This window comes from Enoplosus armatus, chromosome 18 (assembly GCF_043641665.1).
Source record: "Enoplosus armatus isolate fEnoArm2 chromosome 18, fEnoArm2.hap1, whole genome shotgun sequence".
Taxonomy (NCBI): Eukaryota; Metazoa; Chordata; class Actinopteri; order Centrarchiformes; family Enoplosidae; genus Enoplosus; species Enoplosus armatus.
The window spans coordinates 273,502-294,764 of NC_092197.1; the positions used below are offsets into that span (position 1 = coordinate 273,502).

The 21,263-nt window shown below is 45.4% G+C and overlaps 1 protein-coding gene across 3 annotated transcripts; it reads left to right on the forward strand.

Annotated features, from left to right (window-relative positions):
- The first annotated feature begins 4,061 nt into the window (after nt 1-4,061).
- slc31a1 (solute carrier family 31 member 1) lies at nt 4,062-20,871 on the forward strand. Of its 3 annotated transcripts, XM_070924492.1 has the most exons (8): nt 4,062-4,213; nt 12,114-12,158; nt 13,490-13,637; nt 14,733-14,899; nt 15,067-15,139; nt 15,311-15,479; nt 16,139-16,219; nt 18,611-20,871. In XM_070924492.1, the coding sequence occupies exons 4-8, from the start codon at nt 14,735-14,737 to the stop codon at nt 18,810-18,812; spliced, it is 690 nt and encodes a 229-aa protein (XP_070780593.1). In that variant the 5' UTR covers nt 4,062-4,213; nt 12,114-12,158; nt 13,490-13,637; nt 14,733-14,734; the 3' UTR covers nt 18,813-20,871. The 3 variants fall into 3 exon arrangements, with proteins under 3 accessions (XP_070780593.1, XP_070780591.1, XP_070780594.1); XM_070924490.1 differs by lacking the exon at nt 13,490-13,637; XM_070924493.1 differs by lacking the exons at nt 13,490-13,637; nt 16,139-16,219.
- Nucleotides 20,872-21,263: the final 392 nt, after the last annotated feature.

Sequence of the window (21,263 nt, forward strand, 5' to 3'; positions counted from 1 at the left end):
GTGGGGTCAGGCACGTTGAGCTGGGAGAGCTTGTCCTGAAGAAGAGCCGGGACGATCGTGTTGAAGGCAGAGCTGAAGTCCACAAACAGGATCCTGGCGTAGGATCCTGCGGAGTCCAGGTGCTGGAGGATGAAGTGTAGGACCAAGTTGACGGCGTCATCTACAGACCTGTTGGCTCTGTAGGCGAACTACAGGGGGTCCAGCAGAGGGTCAGTGATGGATTTGAGGTGGGACAAAACCAGGCGTTCAAATGATTTCATGACCACAGAGGTCAGGGCGACGAGTCTGTAGTCATTTAATCCTGTGGGCCCTGGTTTTTTGGGCTTGAAGCAGGCTGGCACGTGGCATGTCTCCAGTGAGGTGTTGAAGATGTCTGTGAACACAGACAGGTGATCGGCGCAGCGCTTCAGGCAGGATGGGGAGATGGAGTCTGGTCCAGCAGCTTTACGCGGGTTTTGTCTCTTGAAGAGCCTGTTCACATCTCTTTCAAGGACAGACGGAGGTGAAGATGTTGGAGGAGGGGGGGCACTGTGGGGGGCAGCTGTGGTGGCAGGAGATGTGAGAATTCAGCCCCAGGTGTGATGAGGGGGTTGGGGCTGTTGGGCTGGAGCTGGTGGGTGATGGTGAGGGGGATGGTGTCAGGACTGTCCCATTGTCTTTCAAAGCGACAGTAGAAGTTGTTGAGGCTGTTGGCGAGGCGTCGGTCGTTAGCAGAGTTGGGGGCTCTTGGCTTGTAGTTGGTGATCTGCCTGAGCCCCCTCCACACAGAAGCAGAGTCGTTGGAGGAGAACTGGTCTTGTAGTCTCTCTGAGTACAGTCGTTTAGCTTCCCTCACCGCCTTGCCAAACTTGTACTTGGCTTCCTTAAACTCCGCTCTGTTGCCACTCTTAAACGCCTCTTCCTTTTCCAACCTCAGCTGTCGCAGTCTTATTGTGAACCAGGGTTTGTCGTTGTTATAACTCACCCTGGTACGAGTTGGTACACAGCAGTCCTCACAGAAGCTGATATATGAAGTCACAGCCTCTGTGTACTCATCCAGACTGTTGGTAGCAGTCCTGAAAACATCCCAGTCAGTACAGTTCAAACACGCCTTCAGGTCCTCTGCAGCTTCACTGGTTCACTGCTTTGATGTTCTCACAACAGGCTTAGAAAGTTTTAGTTTCTGCCTGTATGCGGGAATCAGGTGGACCATGTCGTGGTCAGAGTGTCCCAGTGCAGCGCGGGTGACGGCGTGAAAAGCGTTACTGACTGTGATGTAACAGTGATCCAGAGTGTCCCCCTCCCTGGTGGGGCATTTAATAAACTGTTTGTATTTGGGGAGTTCATGACTGAGGTTACCTTTGTTAAAGTTACCGAGGACAATAACTAAGGAGTCCGGGTTGGTCCGCTCCGTTTCCAGTATCTGGTCGGCGAGTGCGCGCTGTGCGTCCTGCACGTTGGCCTCCAGTGGAATGTAAACACCGACCAGAAAGAATGAAGCAAACTCACGGGGGGAGTAGTAGGGTTTGCAGTTAATGAAAAAGGTTTCCAGGGAAGGAGAGCAATGCCGTCGGATCACTGTCACGTCGTTACTCCAGCTACTGAAAAACAAATACCTCCACCCTTTGTTTTGCCGGAGAGGTGTGCGTCGAGGTCCGCTCGGAGTAGCTAGAATCCCTCTAGCTGCAGCGTCGCGTCGGGAGTTCTTTCACCAAGCCATGTCTCCGTGAAGCACAAAACAGCAGATGAATAATAGTCCTTGTTTCTCCTCATCAGTAGCTGGAGTTCGTCCATCTTATTTCCCAGTGAGCGCATGTTAGAGAGAAATATTCCGGGTAGCGGTGTGCGTTGTCCTTGCCGGCGAATCCACTGGAGTTGTTCCCCTGATGTTTATGAGCTCTTCCCTGGTGAAAGAGCTCCGTAAACCAAAACAAAAAACACTGTTTACAGACAAAAGAAGGCAAAACAATGCGCTCCAACAGACCGAGGCAGCCATCCGCGGCGCCATCTGTACTCGGTTTGGTGGAGCGCCATTTCCTTTCAAGTTTCTACACTGTTTGCTTTAATTTGCGGGTTTGGGTGTTATACCATGGAGCTGATTTTCTTTGTTTGAAAATCAGATTTTATTCTTTTTTAGAGGGGCAATAGAGTCGAGTGTCAATAGCATTGAGCCTGCAGCACTGTCAACAAGATCGTCCATTTGTGAGGGACCAAGGTTAGCATAGGAGTCCTCTGTTGTATTGGGACATGGCATTGAATTAAAGGCCGATGGAATCACTTCCTTAAATTTTGCTACAGTACTATCAGATAGATAGATCTGGTGTAGACTTTTTTGCCTAATGGCATGTAGTCCAGTATTAGGAATTCAAAGTTTTGGCGTATAGCAGTGGTGGTCTTCATTTTTATTACGTTTTTATTAATGGCTCCTCTCCTGTTTATTTTTGATTGAATTAATTTAAGTGGTTGGGGGGCAGACACAGTCATTATGGGGTTTTGGGTGGGTAACTGCTCTAATGGAAGCGCAGAGAAGCGTGTAGGACTGCGACTCTGCCTCCCGGTCTGGACTCTGGGTTGTCACGGTTTCGGTTCACTAATAAAGTCGGTCAGATTTCTAGATATGAGAGCCGCTCCATCCAAAGTGGGATGAATGCCGTCTCTCCTCATCAGACCAGGTCTCCTCCAGAAAGTCCGCCAATTATCTACGAAGCCTACATCGTTTGCTGGACACCACCTTGACAGCCAGCAGTTGAATGAAACATATCATCACTGGTCAGATTGGGTAGGGGTCCAGAGAAAACTACGGAGTCCGACGTGAATAACAATCTTATTGTATTTACGCTGATCCTTAGCCAGCAGTTTTAAATTTGATTCAGTGTCGCCCGCTCTGGCCCCAGGAATGCATTTCACTATGGTCGCTGGTGTCGCTAACTTCATGTTTCTGACTATGGAGCTGCCAACCAGAATCTGCTTCTCAGCAGGTGTGTCGCTGAGTGGGGAGAACCTGTTGGAAACATGAAGTGGCTGGTAGTGCTTCCTTCGGACAGTCACCCAGCCTCCCTGGCCCCCTGGCTGCTCGGGAACTGCCGGGGGACGGCTAGTAGGAGCTACACTGAGTCGGTCCCCCAGCACGCTAAATAAACTACATTTATTACATTTACCATTATCGCTAAAGGAGGCGGGGGAATAACTAAACATTTGACACCGAGCAGGACAGAGCAGGAGAGTGAGGAGAGAGAGAAGCCATCGCTAGCTGCTAAGCTAATGTAACATGCAGAATAGTGTGTAAACAACTGTGAGATTAGCAAAAAAGTCGCTAAAAGTGTTAAGCAGAACTAGTGAACGTTTAAGTGGTTAGTGGCTGATTAGCCGCTGTAATGAAATACATAACAAACAAATATAACTTGTTTGAGCTTAAAGCAGCCAAACACACACACGCTACCAGTGACACAGAAACCGGAAGTGAAACAATACGCTTACAGGTTAGGGCAGAGCTGAATTATCTTGAACTTCTTTCTACAGGACATGCAATAATGTAATATATTTGTAATATATTATATTGTAATGTAATCTTTGTCCTGTTTCTACATGTTTTCTGAGTGTGCAGCTGAACCCTGAAATAACAATGGCAGCAACAGAGAAAAGAAATGAATGATTACAAATTAATGAAAATAAAAGAGTGAATTAAAAAATAATAACAATTACAGTGTCTTATAGAAACGCCATATAAAAGAAAACAAACCCTCATTTCACAGTGTGTGTGTGTGTGTGTGTGTGTGTGTGTGTGTCACTTATGTTTCTGACATTTATTTTCTTTAAGGAACTAAAAAGAAGTTTAAAGTCTATCAGAAGCAGAAGATGGAGTTTCTTCTTCCGGTCTGTTTTCACGCGCTGATCACATGACTCTCCACTACAAACACCGCTTACGTGGCTTCACTAAAGTCCCGCCACTCACCTCAGCACTCGCCTTCTGATTGGTCCAAATTGGGAATCCCACCTTTCCCCCACAACTTCCTCTTAGCTCCTCCCTTATGTCCCGCGTAATCACGTCTTGACGCAGGGACACGGAAGTGGTGGGAGGAAACAAGAGAGGCAGACGCTGAGGAGAAGTTGTATCGACGAATGACTTTCTTCTTCTCTTTTTTCCTCTGTTTTATTTTCTTGCGACTTCTTTAGTCTCGTGTTTCGGAGCCAGAACGGAGGAAAGGAAGAAGAATAATTCCCGGCAGATTCCCAGGTGAGTTCAGGATCTGTTTCTCTCTATTAGTGTGTGTGTGTGACCTCTGCTGCTACACACTAGCACACTATTTGCTACCATACGAAACTCTTTAGAAAAATGTTACAGTTTAAGGCATTCTTGCAGATAGCCAAGAACATGCACGTGTGGGGATCGAACCTGTTACAGTTTCAGAACAGGTCGGGTCCTGGAGTAAATTCGGTTTGTATGTAATTCACCTGCACGGTCCTCACTCATCTATTATGACCTGATTTACGTCTCCTTGTGTTGTAATTACTGAAAGAAGTTGAGAATATTTGAAAGGGAATCAGGAAAGGAATTTTACAGTGATTGGTGGATGCAGTGCGCGCGGATTTACAGGACAGCTCGTGCGCTGTCAGGACAGTGTCGCGTGCACACGCGTGCCTACCAGCAAGGCAGCATAAACTTGGAAGATTTCCATAGAGTCTGGTGACGTGCGATTCGTAGCGAGAGTTATGATCATGGGAAAGGATATATTTTTCTGTCTTCGTTTTCCTCGTGAATTAAATAACTTTGGGGATTAATAGATGAAAAATAACAGAGGTGGAGAACAGGCTGAGAACAATGGAGTCAGTGTGAGACAGAAAAACAAAAAGCTGATGAGACTCTTGACAGGAAAGATTTCCTGGTTTCAGATGAGTGACTGAAGAAACAAAGAGCCTTTCTACAAATAACAGGGCGACATGTCAAGTATAAAAACAATAGACTAGTGTATATCAAAAACACTGTGAGGTTATGATAACAATTCAGTGATGGCACACACACACACACACACACACACACACACACACATATCAGAGAAAGTGAAGCAGGTTTGAAGTTAAACAACATGTAATATCTCACCTCAGGGTCACTGAGTAGCTCTTTTGGAGCTTTTGATTGTCTTCAGTCAACAGAGCTGCTACTAATGATTGCTCGATTAATTTTCTGCTGATCAATCGACTAATTGTTTCATTCCACACAAAATATCATTGGGTTTAGTCAGTAAAGCAGCGATACAATAATGGGTTAACTTAGTCCAGTAGGTTTCAGTCTGAACTGGGTTTGTTCCAGTTTGGGTCAGTTGGTGTTGACAGTGTGACATGAAAAGAGATCAGTCGATTTTTGTGAAAATGTTTGATGTTTGTTGCTGAGGGAGACGCACCTGTAAATAAACAGCTTGAGCTTCATTTTACAAAGTTGACTCAGCTCCAGGTGTATATGTGTGTGTATATATACTTTTATATTATGAATCAATGATAATTGATATCTAATATACGGTTTTATTTGAAGCTACTCTGTAGTTTGTTTACAGTATAATATGATAGTAACATATTACACATTATAACTCCTCCCCCCAGGTACAGCCCCCCCGTGTGTTACCTGTCAGACTCACCTTTGACTTCCTCTGTGGGAAATGTGCATGTTTGTCTTTTTGATGCATGTTTTACGTGTTGTTTCAGTTCAAGGTCTGTCAGTGTCGAGGAGATACAAGGTTTTATTGTCTGTGTCTGTTGGCACGTATGTATGATTGACAGACAGGCTGCTGACAGACAGACAGGCTGCTGACAGACAGACGGGCTGCTGACAGACAGATGGGCTGCTGACAGACAGACGGGCTTCTGACAGACGGACAGACAGACAGGCTGCTGACAGGCTGAGAGACAGACCGGCTGCTGAGAGATAGACAGGCTGCTGACAGACTGAGAGGCAGACAGGCTGCTGACTGAGAGGCAGACAGGCTGCTGACAGACTGAGAGGCAGACAGGCTGCTGACAGACTGAGAGGCAGACAGACTGCTGACAGACTGAGAGACATCATGCTGCTCACAGACAGGCTGCTGACAGACAGACAGGCTGCTGACAGACAGACAAACTGAGAGACAGATTGCTGACAGACTGAGAGACAGAAACACTGCTGACAGACTGAGAGACAGGCAGACTGCTGAGAGACTGAGAGGCAGACAGGCTGCTGACAGACAGACAGACAGACTGAGAGACAGACAGGCTGCTGACAGACAGACAGGCTGCTGACAGACAGACAGACTGAGAGACAGACAGACAGACAGACAGGCTGCTGAGAGACTGACAGGCTGCTGAGAGACTGACAGGCTGCTGAGAGACAGACAGGCTGCTGACAGACGGACAGACAGACAGGCTGCTGACAGGCTGAGAGACAGACCGGCTGCTGAGAGATAGACAGACTGAGAGGCAGACAGGCTGCTGACGGAGAGGCAGACAGGCTGCTGACAGACTGAGAGGCAGACAGGCTGCTGACAGACTGAGAGGCAGACAGACTGCTGACAGACTGAGAGACATCATGCTGCTCACAGACAGGCTGCTGACAGACAGACAGGCTGCTGACAGACAGACAAACTGAGAGACAGATTGCTGACAGACTGAGAGACAGAAACACTGCTGACAGACTGAGAGACAGGCAGACTGCTGAGAGACTGAGAGGCAGACAGGCTGCTGACAGACAGACAGACAGACAGACAGACAGACTGAGAGACAGACAGGCTGCTGACAGACAGACAGGCTGCTGACAGACAGACAGGCTGCTGACAGACAGACAGACTGAGAGGCAGACAGGCTGCTGACAGACTGACTGAGAGGCAGACAGGCTGCTGACAGACAGACTGACTGACTGACAGACTGAGAGGCAGACAGGCTGCTGACAGACTGCCAACAGACTGAGAGGCTGCTGACAGACTGAGAGACAGACAGACTGCTGACAGACAGACAGACTGCTGACAGACAGGCAGACTGCTGAAAGACAGACAGACGGGCTTATTGTTAGTTTGTTAGTTTAATGTTAGTTTATTGTTGTTTTATTGTAGTTTGTTAGTCTAATGTTAGTGTATTGTTGTTTTATTGTTGGTTTAATGTTGGTGTAATTCATAAAGTATTCGCATGTTAGGAACAATCTCTCAGTCTGACAGAAAGACAGGCTGCTGAAAGACTGAGAGACAGACAGGCTGCTGATAGACAGACAGACAGGCTGCTAACAGACAGGCTGCTGACAGACAGACTGACAGACAGGCTGCTGACAGACAGACAGACAGACAGGCTGCTGAGAGACTGACAGGCTGCTGAGAGACAGACAGGCTGCTGACAGACTGAGAGACAGACAGGCTGCTGAGAGACTGACAGACTGAGAGGCAGACAGGCTGAGAGACAGACAGGACGCTGAGAGACTGGGAGACAGACAGACTGCTGAGAGACAGACAGGCTGCTGAGAGACAGACAGGCTGCTGAGAGACTGACAGACAGGCTGCTGAGAGACAGACCGGCTGCTGACAGAGAGGCAGACAGGCTGCTGACAGGCTGAGAGACAGACAGGCTGCTGAGTGACAGACAGGCTGCTGAGTGACAGACTGGCTGCTGAGAGACAGACTGGCTGCTGACAGACTGAGAGACAGACAGGCTGCTGAGAGACTGACAGACTGAGAGGCAGACAGGCTGAGAGGCAGACAGGCTGAGAGACAGACAGGCTGCTGACAGACAGGCTGCTGAGAGACTGGGAGACAGACAGACTGCTGAGAGACAGACAGGCTGCTGAGAGACTGACAGACAGGCTGCTGAGAGACAGACCGGCTGCTGACAGGCTGAGAGACAGACAGGCTGCTGAGTGACAGACTGGCTGCTGAGAGACAGACCGGCTGCTGACGGACAGACAGACAGACAGGCTGCTGAGAGACAGACAGACTGCTGAGAGACAGACAGGCTGCTGACAGACTGAGAGACAGACAGGCTGCTGAGAGACTGACAGACAGGCTGCTGAGAGACTGGGAGACTGACAGACTGAGAGGCAGACAGGCTGAGAGACAGACAGGCTGCTGACAGACAGGCTGCTGACAGACAGACTGACAGACAGGCTGCTGACAGACAGACAGACAGACAGGCTGCTGAGAGACTGACAGGCTGCTGAGAGACAGACAGGCTGCTGACAGACTGAGAGACAGACAGGCTGCTGAGAGACTGACAGACTGAGAGGCAGACAGGCTGAGAGACAGACAGGCTGCTGACAGACAGGACGCTGAGAGACTGGGAGACAGACAGACTGCTGAGAGACAGACAGGCTGCTGAGAGACAGACAGGCTGCTGAGAGACTGACAGACAGACAGGCTGCTGAGAGACAGACCGGCTGCTGACAGAGAGGCAGACAGGCTGCTGACAGGCTGAGAGACAGACAGGCTGCTGAGTGACAGACAGGCTGCTGAGTGACAGACTGGCTGCTGAGAGACAGACTGGCTGCTGACAGACTGAGAGACAGACAGGCTGCTGAGAGACTGACAGACTGAGAGGCAGACAGGCTGAGAGGCAGACAGGCTGAGAGACAGACAGGCTGCTGACAGACAGGCTGCTGAGAGACTGGGAGACAGACAGACTGCTGAGAGACAGACAGGCTGCTGAGAGACAGACCGGCTGCTGACAGGCTGAGAGACAGACAGGCTGCTGACAGGCTGAGAGACAGACAGGCTGCTGAGTGACAGACTGGCTGCTGAGAGACAGACCGGCTGCTGACGGACAGACAGACAGACAGGCTGCTGAGAGACAGACAGACTGCTGAGAGACAGACAGGCTGCTGACAGACTGAGAGACAGACAGGCTGCTGAGAGACTGACAGACAGGCTGCTGAGAGACTGGGAGACTGACAGACTGAGAGGCAGACAGACTGAGAGGCAGACAGGCTGAGAGACAGACAGGCTGCTGACAGACAGGCTGCTGACAGACAGGCTGCTGAGAGACTGGGAGACAGACAGACTGCTGAGAGACAGACAGACTGCTGAGAGACAGACAGGCTGCTGAGAGACTGACAGACTGAGAGGCAGACAGGCTGAGAGACAGACAGGCTGCTGAGAGACAGACAGGCTGCTGAGAAACTGACAGACAGGCTGCTGAGAGACAGACCGGCTGCTGACAGAGAGGCAGACAGGCTGCTGACAGGCTGAGAGACAGACAGGCTGCTGAGTGACAGACCGGCTGCTGAGAGACAGACGGGCTGCTGACAGACTGACAGACCGAGAGGCAGACAGGCTGCTGACAGACAGGCTGCTGAGAGACTGGGAGACAGACAGACTGCTGAGAGACAGACAGGCTGCTGAGAGACTGACAGACTGAGAGACTGACAGACTGAGAGGCAGACAGGCTGAGAGACAGACAGGCTGAGAGACAGACAGGCTGCTGACAGACAGGCTGCTGAGAGTCTGGGAGACAGACAGACTGCTGAGAGACAGACAGGCTGCTGAGAGACTGACAGAGAGGCAGACAGGCTGCTGACAGGCTGAGAGACAGACAGGCTGCTGAGAGACAGACTGGCTGCTGAGAGACAGACCGGCTGCTGACAGACAGACAGACAGACAGACAGACAGACAGACAGACAGACAGGCTGCTGACAGACTGAGAGACAGACAGGCTGCTGAGAGACTGGGAGACTGACAGACTGAGAGGCAGACAGGCTGAGAGACAGACAGGCTGAGAGACAGACAGGCTGCTGACAGACAGGCTGCTGACAGACAGACTGGCTGCTGAGAGACCGACTGGCTGCTGAGAGACAGACCGGCTGCTGACGGACAGACAGACAGACAGACAGACAGACAGACAGACAGACAGGCTGCTGAGAGACAGACAGACTGCTGAGAGACACAGGCTGCTGACAGACTGAGAGACAGACAGGCTGCTGAGAGACTGAGAGGCAGACAGACTGAGAGGCAGACAGGCTGAGAGACAGACAGGCTGCTGACAGACAGGCTGCTGAGAGACTGGGAGACAGACAGACTGCTGAGAGACAGGCTGCTGAGAGACTGGGAGACAGACAGACTGCTGAGAGACAGACAGACTGCTGAGAGACAGACAGGCTGCTGAGAGACTGACAGGCTGCTGACAGACAGGCTGCTGAGAGACTGGGAGACAGACAGACTGCTGAGAGACAGACAGACTGCTGAGAGACAGACAGGCTGCTGAGAGACTGACAGACTGAGAGGCAGACAGGCTGAGAGATAGACAGGCTGCTGAGAGACTGGGAGACAGACAGACTGCTGAGAGACAGACAGGCTGCTGAGAAACTGACAGACAGGCTGCTGAGAGACAGACCGGCTGTTGACAGAGAGGCAGACAGGCTGCTGACAGGCTGAGAGACAGACAAGCTGCTGAGTGACAGACCGGCTGCTGACAGACTGACAGACCGAGAGGCAGACAGGCTGCTGACAGACTGAGAGGCAGACAGACTGCCAGACTGAGAGGCAGACAGGCTGCTGACAGACAGACTGAGAGACAGACAGGCTGCTGACAGACTGAGAGGCAGACAGGCTGCTGACAGACTGAGAGACAGACAGGCTGCTGCCAAACTGAGAGACAGACAGGCTGCTGAGATATAGACAGGCTGCTGACAGACTGACAGACAGACTGAGAGGTAGACAGGCTGCTGACAGACAGGCTGCTGACAGACTGAGAGACAGACTGCTAACAGACAGACAGACAGACTGAGAGACAGATAGGCTGCTAACAGACTGAGAGACAGACAGGCTGCTAACAGACAGACAGACAGACAGACTGAGAGGCAGACAGGCTGCTGACAGACTGAGAGACAGACAGACAGGCTGCTAACAGACAGACAGACAGGCTGCTAACAGACTGAGAGACAGACAGGCTGCTAACAAACAGACAGACAGACAGACAGACTGCTGACAGACTGAGAGACAGACTGAGAGACAGACTGAGAGACAGACTGAGAGACAGACAGGCTGCTAACGGACAGTCAGACAGACTGCTGACAGACAGACAGACAGACAGACAGACAGGCTGCTGACAGACTGAGAGACAGACAGGCTGCTAACAGACAGACAGACAGGCTGCTGACAGACAGACAGACAGACAGACAGGCTGCTGACAGACAGAGAGACGGGCTTATTGTTAGTTTGTTAGTTTATTGTTGTTTTATTATAGTTTGTTAGTTTAATGTTAGTTTATTGTTGGTTTATTGTTAGGTTAATGTTGGTTTACTGTTGGTTTGTTAGCTTGTTGTTGGTTTACTTTTGGTTTAATGTTGGTGTAATTCATAAAGTATTCGCATGTTAGGAACAATCTCTCAGTCTGACTGACAGACTGACAGGCTGCTGACAGACTGAGAGACAGGCTGCTGACAGACTGACAGACAGACAGACAGACAGACAGGCTGCTGACAGACAGACAGACAGACAGACAGACAGACAGACAGCTGACAGACTGACAGGCTGCTGACAGACAGACAAAGAGACAGACAGACTGCTGACAGACTGACATGCTGCTGAGAGACAGACTGACAGAGAGACAGACAGGCTGCTGAGAGACTGAGAGACAGACAGACTGCTGACTGCAGACAGAGAGACAGGCTTATTGTTAGTTTGTTAGTTTAATGTTAGTTTGTTAGTGTGTTGGTTTAATGTTGGTTTATTGTTGGTTTACTGTTGGTTTACTGTTGGTTTACTGTTGGTTTAATGTTGGTTTAATTCATAAAGGATTCGCATGTTAGGAACAATCAGAATCAAACAGTCACATGAAGTTGGTCAGAGCCAGACCGACCACCAGAGTCCACCAGGTACCAGACTGAGACCCCCCTTTTCAGGTGGTCTAGGTCTGATTGTTTTGTCTGCACCAGAGTTTGTCTCTCATTTTCTTTACTGTCGATCTACTTTTCATTGGCTGTCAGAAAGCCTCGCTACAGCTGATTGGCTGAGTAAGGATGAAGCGTGGAAGGACGAAGCTGATTGGCCGTCTGAGAATCATGTCAGTGTCTGATTGGCTGAGGTTCGTCCCGTTATCAGTTTTTATTGGCTGTTAAACACACACTCCTCTCTCTCTCTCTCTGTCTCTCTCTCGCTCTCTGTGTCTCTCTCTCTCTCTCTCTCTCTCTCTCTCAGACGGTCTCTTCAGTGCTTGATCACCCCTCACTCTCTCCTCTCCAGGTAAGAGATTCCACTTCCTGTCTCTGTTTTAAGATTTTTAAATGAATCTCACTTGGAAACAGTCTCAGGTGTGAGTCCTCACTGTGCTGACAGGCTGAGATCAGCCAATCAGAGCGCAGGGAGAGGATGAGGAGATGAAGAGGAGTGAAGATTTAAGTTCAGTAAATGTGAAGAAGGTCGGGACGAGCGATGAAGGCTGCTGGTGTTTGTTTTGTATTAAAGTCAGTAAACAGAGAAGACAAGAACGAACCACAACTGACTGTTAAGAGCAGAGAGATATTTAGTTTTGTTCATTGACAATAAATATATTGATCAAATCCAACACACAGAACCATAAAGTCCTCTCAGCACTTTGCAGTCAACGTTTATCAAGACGGAGACAAACTGTCTCTGTTTGACGTCAGAGACGTCACTTAATATTCTAACTCAAACTTTTGTTCAAATGTGGGAACAAATAAAATAGTGAAGTTGTAATGAGCTGAATTCAAACTGTATAGTCTCTGAACACAACAGAGCAATGACAATGCTAGCATCAGAATGCTAACATCAGCATGCAGCAGGTTTATGTTTAGCATGTATAATCTTCACCATGTTCACCATGTTAGCATGCTAACATTAGCTAACTAGCAGTAAACGCAGAGTCCAGCTGAGGCTGATGAATGTCATCAGTTCTGCAGGTATTTGGTCATAAACCAAAGTATTGGACACATGAACATGTTGACCTGATGAGTTGTTTCAGTGTTGGACTGACTGAGATCAGACTCTTTTTAAAACAAGTGAAGTTTGTCCTGAAGGTGTTCAAAGCAAAGGTCGTGTTGTTATCTGGTTTATCTCAGTGTTTCCCAACCTGAAGCTCGGGGCCTCCCAAAGGTCACAACATAAATCTGATGAGATAAGAAAAAAAACTTGATGATATTTTAATGTTTTTATATTTCATTTATATTTGCTTTTTGAACTGAACTCGACAGACTTCAGGCAGAGACTTCTGAAACTAAAGTGAGAGAGTGGGGGAGAGACATAAATACAGAGACACAGGCAGAGAGAGACAGACAGACAGAGAGAGAGACAGGCAGACAGAGACAGACATAAATACAGAGAGACAGGCAGAGAGACAGGCAGACAGAGAGACAGACAGACAGGCAGAGAGACAGACAGGCAGAGAGAGAGAGACATTTATATTTGTAACTCAAAGTGATGCTGACTTGTCCAAGTAGAAAACAGGAAGTAAGTGTTGCCGATGGCGACAACTGACCTTCCTGTTAATGTTGTTCTGATATAATTGGCTGAGTGCTCTGAAGTGCACTCTGATTGGCTCGTTCTGCCTCCTGTAGCCTCCGGTGCTGAGAGCCAATCCGATTACAGCAGGCCGTCTGCTCAGTGATGTCAGGCTGTTACCGCGGTTACAGTCATCAGTGTTCAGTCTGTCTCTTTCTCTCTCTGGTGGGGCAGCATCACTTTGAATGAAGAGGTGTCAGTAAGGTAAGAGAGTGTTTGTTCTTCGTGTCTCTCACCCAGTTAGAAATGACATATAATTAATTAATAATTATATAATTTCAGCAGGTGTATTGAGGAACAGGTTCCCGCAGGTCTTTAAAAGACCCATGTGGACTGTGTTTCTGTCTGTAGGGGAGGGGGGGCTGGTTTTAACCTCACATGCTCTGGTCAGTGATTTTAATCCATATGTGGGTCATGTGTGAACTGGCTGCTCCTCCTGTAGTTTAATGAGCTCCTGTTTCTCTGTGAACTGGCTGCTCCTCCTGTAGTTTAATGAGCTCCTGTTTCTCTGTGAACTGGCTGCTCCTCCTGTAGTTTAATGAGCTCCTGTTCCTCTGTGAACTGGCTGCTCCTCCTGTAGTTTAATGAGCTCCTGTTTCTGTGTGAACTGGCTGCTCCTCCTGTAGTTTAATTTAAAGTTCATCTCTGAGCTTTTTCATTTTATCAGCTCAGTGTGAAATTTGACTTTTGTGTGAAAATGAAGGAAGTCAAAAATGCCGATGCTAATCTGATAGATGCTAACACCAACATATTGGCCTCTTTGGGAACCAATAAGATGATAGAAACTTTTTTTCTACATTTTGTTTTAGCCTTTATTTAACCAGGTTTGTCCCATTGAGATGAAGGATTTCTTTTACAAGGGAGACCAGGCCAAGAATACCAGCAACAGAGTTTCAACAGAAAATCAACAGACCAACACATAGATTTGAGTAACATTAAAAATGACCAGATAAGTATTTGCTCACCGTCAACCTGGACTCAATAGATTTTACCATTTAAACTTGTTCAGGGTTTCTATGTTTTGAAGTTTAAGATCAGTCTGTAAATCCACTTCAGAGAAAAAAAGACACTGCAGAACTTCCCTGAGAATGCTAAGTTTCCTTCAGTATCACAGTAATCCAGTGATAGTTGTCTGTACATCCATGAGTGCACCGCAAAACTCAAATGGAGACAATGTGACTAAATGTAAACAAATATAGGCTAAAAAGTTCATGGGAACTGTAAAATATTCAAAACGTATAGCAGAGGTAAGAGAGAATAATAACGTGTTTTAATCTAACTTGTTTTGTTCCCCTGCAGCCATGGACCACATGGACCACATGAACCACAGCACAATGGGGGTAGACCACACCCACCACCATCATCACACCATGGCCCCCCCCACCACCAGCGGACATGACCACGGAGGAGGAGGAGTAGGAGGAGGAGTAGGAGGAGGAGGGCATGATGGGAACCATGGGGGGATGGTGAGGAGCGGGGCTTATCACTGCTACATGCTTCAACATGCTAATATGACAATAGCATCATGGATAACTCCTACATAATAAAGACAAACTACATGTGATGTTAGCATGCTAATATGAGATCCCCACATATGGTGTGGAGCTAACATGCTAATGTTGTGGTTACCTAGGCGATGACCTTTTACTTTGGCTACAACAACGTGGAGCTGCTGTTCACCGGCCTGCTCATCAACTCACCTGGAGGTCAGCTGACTGAAGTAGATTTTATATTTACATTTTTTAAGTTTTGTATTTTTTTACCTGCATTTTTTATATTTAGATTTTAATAACTTTTATATATTTTTGTGTCCCATTCAGTCATTCTCTCTCTCTGTCAACAATAACCCCTCCCCTCTCCTCCTCTTGTCCAATCAGAGATGGTTGGGGCGTGTATAGGTGTCTTCCTATTGGCCATCCTGTACGAGGGGTTAAAAATGGGTCGTGAGGTTCTGCTGCGTCGCAGTCAGGTCAACGTCCGCTACAACTCCATGCCGCTCCCGGGGGCTGATGGGACGGTGCTGATGGAGACGCACAAGACTGTCGGGTAGGTAGCTAATGCTAATGCTAACAACAATAAATACACAAGAGGAAGTGATGGAGATTCTGATGTGATGACTGATGTGGAGTTAGTGATGATTAGTAAATAATTAATGATGACTAACAGCTGAAGATGTAACGTCCTCACTTATCCATATTATATAATTTAAAATGTGTATTTTTAACACAATAAAAAACGAAATAGTTATTTCCGGTATAAACATGAAATTATACGGAATGTCTCCAAATCAATTACAATCATCAAAGTGAATCAAATGATTATAAAACTGGGCAATCTTTTTAATATTGTATAGTTTCAAAATAATAATAATGAAACAAACAGTAATAACTGAGCTGGTTTACAGCTGGAGGCGTCTTGTCAGTTGTTTTCATTAAAAGGGTCTGTATCTAAAATATAACAAGTAATAACCAAATGTAATCATATCTAATGTTGAGGTTTGCATTATCCACTCGTGCTGTAGTTACGTGTTGGAGAAGTCCAGACTCATACTCTACAGAGTGTTTAGTTGCAGTACTGCGAGTCACCACTGGGACAAACTGACAGCGAGGCTGAATGCATCTATTAATACACTTGTGATACTCTAATACTCTTTACCAGCTGAGATCATCAGTCATGTGATGTAAATGTCATGTATTCACTGTCAGCTCAGTGACTGACAGTCAGTGTTTGGAGGGGGCGGAGCTTCCCATTGGACTAAAGTCCCGCCTCTCAGGACTCTCTCTCAGGTAATTGTAGAGTTCAGGACCTGGTTCTGGTCCCTGGTCCTGATTCTTTACCTGCTCTGTTTGACACGCTCTGATCAGACTGTTCTGGGCCGAAACAGATGATTGATTTTGATGATGAATAATTAAAGAGCAGCAGCAGATTCTGATTGGAGCATCTCAGCGTCTTGATGAGGTTTTAATGATTATCATCATAACTTCAATTTCCTGAAATGGAGGATGTGTTTGATAGTTCGTAGACAAACTGAGGTCTGTGTCACTTTCTATTTCAAAATCAATAATAGGCTGGAAAGCTGAATTCAGGACTTTGGACTGTTTGACTAAGAAATGGAAAATGAAAAACAGGAAGTAGTTCTGTGTTTTCCCTCCATGTGTTGATGGACGACATCATGCTGCAGCTTTCTGTTCTAAGAAACTTCAGAAAGTTGATTTCAGCTGTCAAATTTTTAGAATTAGAAAATAAATGTGATCAACGTCACACAGACCTGAGGACTTTCTGCTTCTGTACGGTTTCTTCTGATGAAGTGTTGCGTCCTCTAGGTGGCGCTCTGTTTTGTTAAACTACACTGTATTCACTGTGTGTGGGGGCCTGCTGAAGGAGGCGGCTAAACATGCTCAAACTGTGGCTAATACTGAAGCTAATGCTAACATTAAGTATAACATAAATGCGATTGAAAACACTCAAATGGGAAAATATTCAATGTATGTAGAGAGATAATGTGAACCACAATGCTAACACTAACCATGCTAAGTGCATTTCCTCAATATTAGCTATGATGCTAACAGCTTCAGCTTATATGTGTAAACATGTTGCAATGCTAACACCAATAAAACAATGAAAACTAATGCTAGCATTGTTATGAATGCTTAGTGTGACTGTTAGCATTACTAACTGATAGCAATATTTAAAGTCCCATATTTTAAACTGTATTTCTTTTGAAAGCTATAATGCTAATGTTAAAACGTAGTGTAGTGCATTCACGCTAATACTAACACTAATAACAGTTAAAATGCAGCATTTTTGAAATTGTTAATTCTACCGATGCTATAAATCAGTATTGAAATACTAGTAAGACTGTAGTGCCCCTGTTGATCGTTTATAATCAATATATAAACATATAATACATGGTTAATATAATGTAGCTGTAAGCAGTTATGAAGACATGTTTAAGTGTTTATTAATGTTCAGTATTTGTTATAACTTCTCCTATTTTACACCGCTCAAAAAAATTAAAGGAACACTTTTTAATCAGAGTATAGCATCAAGTTCATTAAACTGCTGGGATATTGATCTGGTCAGTTAAGTAGCAGAGGGGGTTGTTAATCAGTTTCAGCTGCTTTGGTGTTAATGAAACAGGAATGGTTTTCCAGGTGGAGGCCACTGACATTTTTTCCCTCCTCATCTTTTCTGACTGTTTTTCACTAGTTTTGCATTTGGCTAGGGTCAGTGTCACTACTGGTAGCATGAGGCGATACCTGGACCCTACAGAGGTTGCACAGGCAGTCCAACTCCTCCAGGATGGCACATCAATACGTTCCATTGCCAGAAGGTTTGCTGTGTCTCTCAGCACAGTCTCAAGGTGCAGTGGGTCCTGGGTTCCTCCTGGTGCACGACAATGCCCGACCTCATGTGGCGAGAGGATGCAGGCAGTTCCTGGAGGATGAAAGAATTGATACCATTGACTGGCCCCCACGCTCGCAAGACCTGAATCCAATAGAACACCTCTGGGACATTATGTTTCGGTCCATCCGACGCCATCAGGTTCCACCTCAGACTGTCCAGGAGCTCAGTGATGCCCTGGTCCAGATCTGGGAGGAGATACCCCAGGACACCGTCCGTCGTCTCATTAGGAGCATGCCCCGATGTTGTCAGGCATGCTTACAAGCATGTGGGGACAATACACAGTACTGAGTTCCATTTTGAGTTGCTGCAATGGAATTTCAGCAAAATGGACGAGCCTGCCGCATCATATTTTCACTTTGACTTTTGGGGTTTCTTTGAATTCAGCCCTCTGTAGGTTGATAATTTTCATTTCCATCAAACGATGTGGCATCCTTTCGTTCTTAACACATTACACAGTCCATATCAGTATAGATATCCAGCATTTTTTCCCATTGAGATCTGATGTGTTTTCAAAGTGTTCCTTTAATTTTTTTGAGCAGTGCATAATGTTAACTGTCAAATAAACACTTACAGCTATATTAGTCTGTTATTAACTGTTTATATTGATTATTCATGATCAATAAATGGTATTAGAGTAAAGTGTAGCCAAAATTCTTTATAATGAGTGGTAGCGCTAATTCTAAAAGTAACGCAAAACACTAGCATCATATTAAGAGCAACATTATATGAAATGCAAATGCTAACAGTAATAACTCCTTTCATCTTCTCAGGCAGCGCATGCTAAGCCCCGCCCACTTCCTACAGACCCTGTTGCACATCATTCAGGTGGTCGTCAGCTACTTCCTGATGCTCGTCTTCATGACCTACAATGCTTACCTCTGCATTGCCGTGGCAGCCGGTGCCGGCATGGGCTACTTCCTGTTCAGCTGGCGGAAGGCGGTGGTCGTCGACATCACCGAGCACTGCCATTAGCCAGCATGCTAGTTGGCATCACATCGGAGGTTTGATTTCTGCTGATCAATAAAATGTTAACAAACACTTTCACTCTATGTTAGCACGCTAGCCAACCTGGAACTACAAATTGAGTTGGCACATAAAACGAGACACTAAATTACAAATGTTACTTGGTAACACCTGGTTATAGGTAAACATGCACACTAACGTCTGCAGTTAGAGATTAATAAATCCTTGTTTTGCAGAAATGACAAACACTTAGTGGTTTTTTTTCCATAAATACCAATTTTGTTTGTTTTTGTTTTATTGTGAACTCCTGCTGGTGGACGAGCCAGCCAATCACAGCTCGGATCACCTTTAGAAGTTTCTGATTGGCCAAATCACGTCAGACTGACTTTTATTTCCTTTTTAGTGCCATAACAACTGGAAGGTTAGTGCTAGCTGCTACTAGCCAAAATGTTAGCATTAGCATTGTTAGCAGCTCGTTAGAAGAGCCACCAATCATAAAACGGCATTTAAACATTTATTTAGAAGATAATATATTAGGGAATAGATGTTTCACAAAAGTTTTCATTTACGTTTTGTTATTTAAATGAAATTATTAAAAATAACATTTTTGATTTGTTGTTTGTACTTTTGTTCTTGTCAACATACAAAAGCCGTTTCTACGTTTTTCTTTTTAAATAAAAATCATCTACATGAATCCAGCCAATGACAACCAATCCAGCAACCTCTTGAATTATCAGCCAACTTTTGAGAAAACTTTCCTGAAAATGTACAAAAAGTATAGATTATTAAAAACTCTTGTAAAAGATATTTTTTGATTTTACTGAAAGTATAAAATATGTCCGTTTTTCTTTAAAAATACAGAAATCATCTTTAATAAACATCCAGCCATTTGTTGAATTGATCAGCCAATTTATACTTTGAGAAAACTTGCTGAATGAAAGATCATCTTCTTTCTGTTCTTTTTTTCTTTTTGAGAACTCCTACTGGTCTGTGAGCCGGCCAGTCAGAGCTCAGATGTTTAACAAAACATAAAATTGATTTAGAGAGAATCTAAATCAATCTTTAAGACTTTAAGTATAAAACATATTTTTTCCTCAGTTTTCTTTTTAAATGAAACATCACCAAACCACGAGACACTTCTTCAATTAAATAAACCAATTTATATTTTTAGATCAATTTAATGAAGTACGAGTATTTTTTTTAAATTTTCCATTGACGTGTTTTCCTCGGCCACCATCGGCCTTAAACCTGCTGCCTTAATGTGGCTGACAAACGTCCTGATGTGCTACTGACTCTGGAGGCCAGTGTTTGATTTTTCGGTGCTGCTGTTCATCATCAATGTGTTTGTTAACTTGGAGGCTCTGCTGGTTTCACTTAAGTACAACTTGAAAACTATCATCTCTTAACTCTTGTAGTTTTCTGAGTCTGAGTAGAAATGTGTTGTTAATGGAGGCCAGAGTCTGCCAGGGAGAAAAGATAGTTTGTTAGGAATGACCAAAAATAAAAGACAAACTTTTGACTGGTTCCTAACTTGAATTATCATTTTTTGTGGTTGAAATGGACTTGCATAATGTCATTGTGAATTATTTGTGATTTTTTTATTTTTATTTAAACGATTCACACTGAGAGGTGGGCGGAGTTTACTTACTGGACCAATCAGGTTGCGGGGACAGATTGCAGTTACTGGATTTTATCAAAATTTTAGATACTAAATTGTTGGGAACTTTTGGATAAATTACATAAAGTAAAGCAAGAAGTAAAGCAAAGCTACACTATGTGGCCACAAGTATGGGGACAACCGTGTCCACGTACTGTACTTTGATCAGGTGTCTGCATATCTTTGGCCATGCAGTGTGTGTTATTAGATTTCCTCATGTCTGTTGTCGGGTTAAATCTCCTCCCTCTGTGAATCTCTGTCGATGTTGAAAACTGAAGTTGAGGCTTTATGATGGAAACATGAAGAAAACTGTCTGTGAAGGAAACAGTTTTACCAGAATATTTAAATGTTTTAATTGTCACGAATGCTGGAATCATTGAAAACACAGAATAAAGTTTATGAAGAATCTCATTGCCGTCTCGTCTTTATGGAGGATAGGAACTCCAGATTGTTGGGAAATAATAATAATTTAAAAAAAAAACAGTTGGTTGAAACATTTTAACAATAGAGATCATAATTCACTGTCAAGAAATTGAGGATAAAAAGAAACTGAGTGGTTTGTTTTGACAGGAAACTGACAAATCTAGGGAGCCCCTGAAGGGTCCAAGTGGGACTATTCCCTCTGATCTGCAGAAAGGCCCAGCTGGATTATGATATAGTATTATGTAGTAGACAAAATACATGAGAGACAAACTGGAGTGAATGTGCAGACAGGAAGCACAGACTGAACTACATTTTTTATATATTATATACATACACACACACACACACAGTGCTTAACAAATTTATTAGACCACCTGTCA

Coding starts and splice junctions, on each gene's coding strand:
- slc31a1 (XM_070924492.1), top strand. CDS start 14,735: ATGGACCACATGGACCACATGAACCACAGCACAATGGGGGTAGACCAC. Junction 14,900..15,066: donor ATGGGAACCATGGGGGGATG/GTGAGGAGCGGG, acceptor GTGGTTACCTAG/GCGATGACCTTTTACTTTGG. Junction 15,140..15,310: donor GCTCATCAACTCACCTGGAG/GTCAGCTGACTG, acceptor TTGTCCAATCAG/AGATGGTTGGGGCGTGTATA.